At 36.6% G+C, this 2,791-nt stretch overlaps 1 protein-coding gene across 3 annotated transcripts in view; it reads right to left on the minus strand.

Moving 5' to 3' along the window:
• LOC106877619 (enolase) overlaps positions 1–2,791 on the minus strand; it is a 20,350-nt gene continuing 17,559 nt past the window's right edge. For all 3 annotated transcript variants that reach the window (XM_089341377.1, XM_089341378.1, XM_089341379.1), the window contains 4 exons: positions 2,160–2,299; positions 1,625–1,741; positions 890–998; positions 1–296 (listed from right to left, as the gene is read on the minus strand). In XM_089341377.1, the coding sequence (XP_089197503.1) occupies positions 174–296; positions 890–998; positions 1,625–1,741; positions 2,160–2,299 (489 nt within the window). In that variant the 3' untranslated portion in view covers positions 1–173. The remainder of the gene's footprint in view (positions 297–889; positions 999–1,624; positions 1,742–2,159; positions 2,300–2,791) is intronic.

The following is a 2,791-nucleotide window of genomic DNA, read 5'->3' on the forward strand; positions in this document are numbered from 1 at the left end:
TTCCGATTATTATTATTATCTGTACTTTTATTAGTACCCGTGCATTACATGAGTTCTAAAAGATGTATATATTCTGGTTATACAGATATTACAAATTAAATTTACAAGATACAGAAAAAATTGACCTGTTCTTTTTAAATCAGGGTCAACAGAATGATGGAAAAAGAGAGGAATTATTTAGGGTTGCGGAAGTTTTTGCCAGCAAATTTGGCTTTGGAACCCAGCTCTTCTTCAATACGCAGAATTTGGTTGTATTTTGCCAGACGTTCTGATCGGCAGGGAGCTCCAGTTTTGATCTGAGACGAAAATAAAACAGAAAGAAAAATCAAGTATTTTGTAACCATAGGCAACGCTTTACACATAACTTCACAAATAGTTCAAATGTCAGCAAAAAAAAAATAAATAAACAACAAAAAACAAAAAAAGACAACCTTAGGAGTGCTTATTGATAAGGAAGGATTTGAACTTAAAATGGTGAAAGGTGAATTAGTAACTAAATACTGCAATGCAACAGATTTAATTTTTTGCTGTATCTGTCCCCCGACCATCCTCAATGATTTTAAAATAATCGCTAACAATGGCAGAAAGACGAAATTTGAAGGGAAGGATACAATCAATTATAACATTTCTAGGCACCTGACAAGTATTTTTATTAATTTTATCAACCCTAGAAGGGACGAAAGGCCAAGTTGACCTTGGCAGGATTAGAACTCAAAACATGAAGATCCAGAAGAAATACTGTAAGGCATATTATCTAACACTGTAAAAATCCTGCCAATCTATTGTGCTAAAATAAGTACTGGTTGAGCATTGGAGTTGATGTAATTAATTAGCCCCTGTCTCTCGCTCAAATTGCTGACCTGGTAATAAGAACAAAATATATGCTTACCTGTCCAGTGCAAAGACCAACAACCAAATCAGCAATGAAAGTATCTTCAGTCTCACCGCTGCGGTGAGAAACCATCACACCCCATCCTGCATCTTGAGACATCTTGCAGCTATTGAAGAAAGAAAGTAAATAAAGTTTAGGGAGGAAGCATAAATAAATGCCATATATGCCAGCCTATGTAAGACAGGCCTTTTTCTCATTCTTAAATATAACAAAGAAAATTACCATGCACCTAATACAACTGTATTATAGATGGGTACTGAGTGTATGTGTGTTTTAGGAATCATCATTTAATGTCCGTTTTCCATGCTGGCATGGGTTGGACAGCTTGATGGGAGCTGGCAAGGCCAGGGGCTGTACCAGTTTCCATAGTCTGTTTGGCTTGGTTTCTATGGCTGGATGCCTTTCTTAACATTAATCACTCTGCAGAGTGTACTATGTGCTTTTTATGTGGGACCATCACCAGTACTTTTTAAGTGTGACCAGCACCAGTGCTTTTTGTGTGGCACCTTGGTTTTAAGATCTCAATTCTGTTGTGGTGGACACATTAAGTACAGCGATAAACAAATTAAAATTCTTTCTCTTTTTCCACAAAATCTACCAGTAAAGTGAGGTTGCATCTTAGGCGAATGTGTCTTATACACCAGCAAATAAAGCATATCATCAAATGAGAAGTGATTAAAGATGTGAGGGTAAAAAAAAAAAATAAATAAATAAATGATCCTGTATACTTACGCCTTGATGGACTCAGTAACTGAACCAATCTGGTTAACTTTAAGTAGTAAGGCATTAGCAGCCTTAATATCAATTCCCTTCTGAACTCTCTTGGGATTGGTGACCAACAGATCATCTCTGGAAAATACAGATCAACAAATTAGATTCTGACATTCATAAAGATTCAATCAGATTCTAACATTCTTATACAGATCGACAAATTAGATTCGCTGACTTATCTCTTAATGTAATAACAACCACCACAACAACCGTTCATTGATGTGATAGAGAAACAATTCCACTAACAACATGAAAACCTGTGAAGTTACTTGATTTGTTAGAAAATGCAACAAATTTCCCTCAAATCATGACATTGGTTTACAAAAAATTAGAGACATTGGGTAATGTAGTCGTAGATATACTATCCTAAAACAAAAACATGGTTCTTGAGCAAGGTCTGTTGGAAGAGATCTGACCTGGGGTTCAGTAAAAACATTACAAACACACACAACTACCCTGACCAACCATCACCACATGAACAACATGTATTACATACCCAACAATCTGGATTGACATTTCTCCAGTAAACTTAGAGTAAGCTTCCCAATCATCTTGGTCAAATGGATCCTCAATTGAAGTTACAGGGTAATCCTTGACGAAACCCTTATAGAGATTGGCCAGTTCATCAGAAGTTAACTGCAAAGAGAATTAATTGAACATAATTGGCAACATACCATTTTGAGTGTGTTTCAAATGAAATGTGCTACATGTGTTAGGTTAATAAGTTTTGAAATTAAGAATTAGAAAATTTAGTAAAATAATGCTTTCATTACTACAATGATATTCAGAAGAAAGTATTCATGCATACAATTATGATGGAAGACTTAATTTGAAATATGGACGAAGAGGTTTTATCAGGACCAAGAGGTCTCAGGTAGATTGGTATCAAATATGAGAAAAGCAGGGCAGGTAGCCACTTGCTGTCTCCCCACTTAAAGACTTCAAATGAATATCAGAGTGGTTAAGCAGATAGTATAAAATTTGAATATAGTAAGTAGGGCTTGCGATATCAACAGTAAGTTGCAGAGAGAGCGAGAGATTCGATAAGCGAGAGGGGGGGGGCGAGAGTGAGAGAGTGGATGAGCGAAAGCGGGGGGGGGGTGAGAGTGAGAGAGCGGACGAGCGAGA

Source organism: Octopus bimaculoides, chromosome 24 (genome assembly GCF_046866305.1).
Source record: "Octopus bimaculoides isolate indiv1 chromosome 24, ASM4686630v1, whole genome shotgun sequence".
Lineage (NCBI taxonomy): Eukaryota > Metazoa > Mollusca > Cephalopoda > Octopoda > Octopodidae > Octopus > Octopus bimaculoides.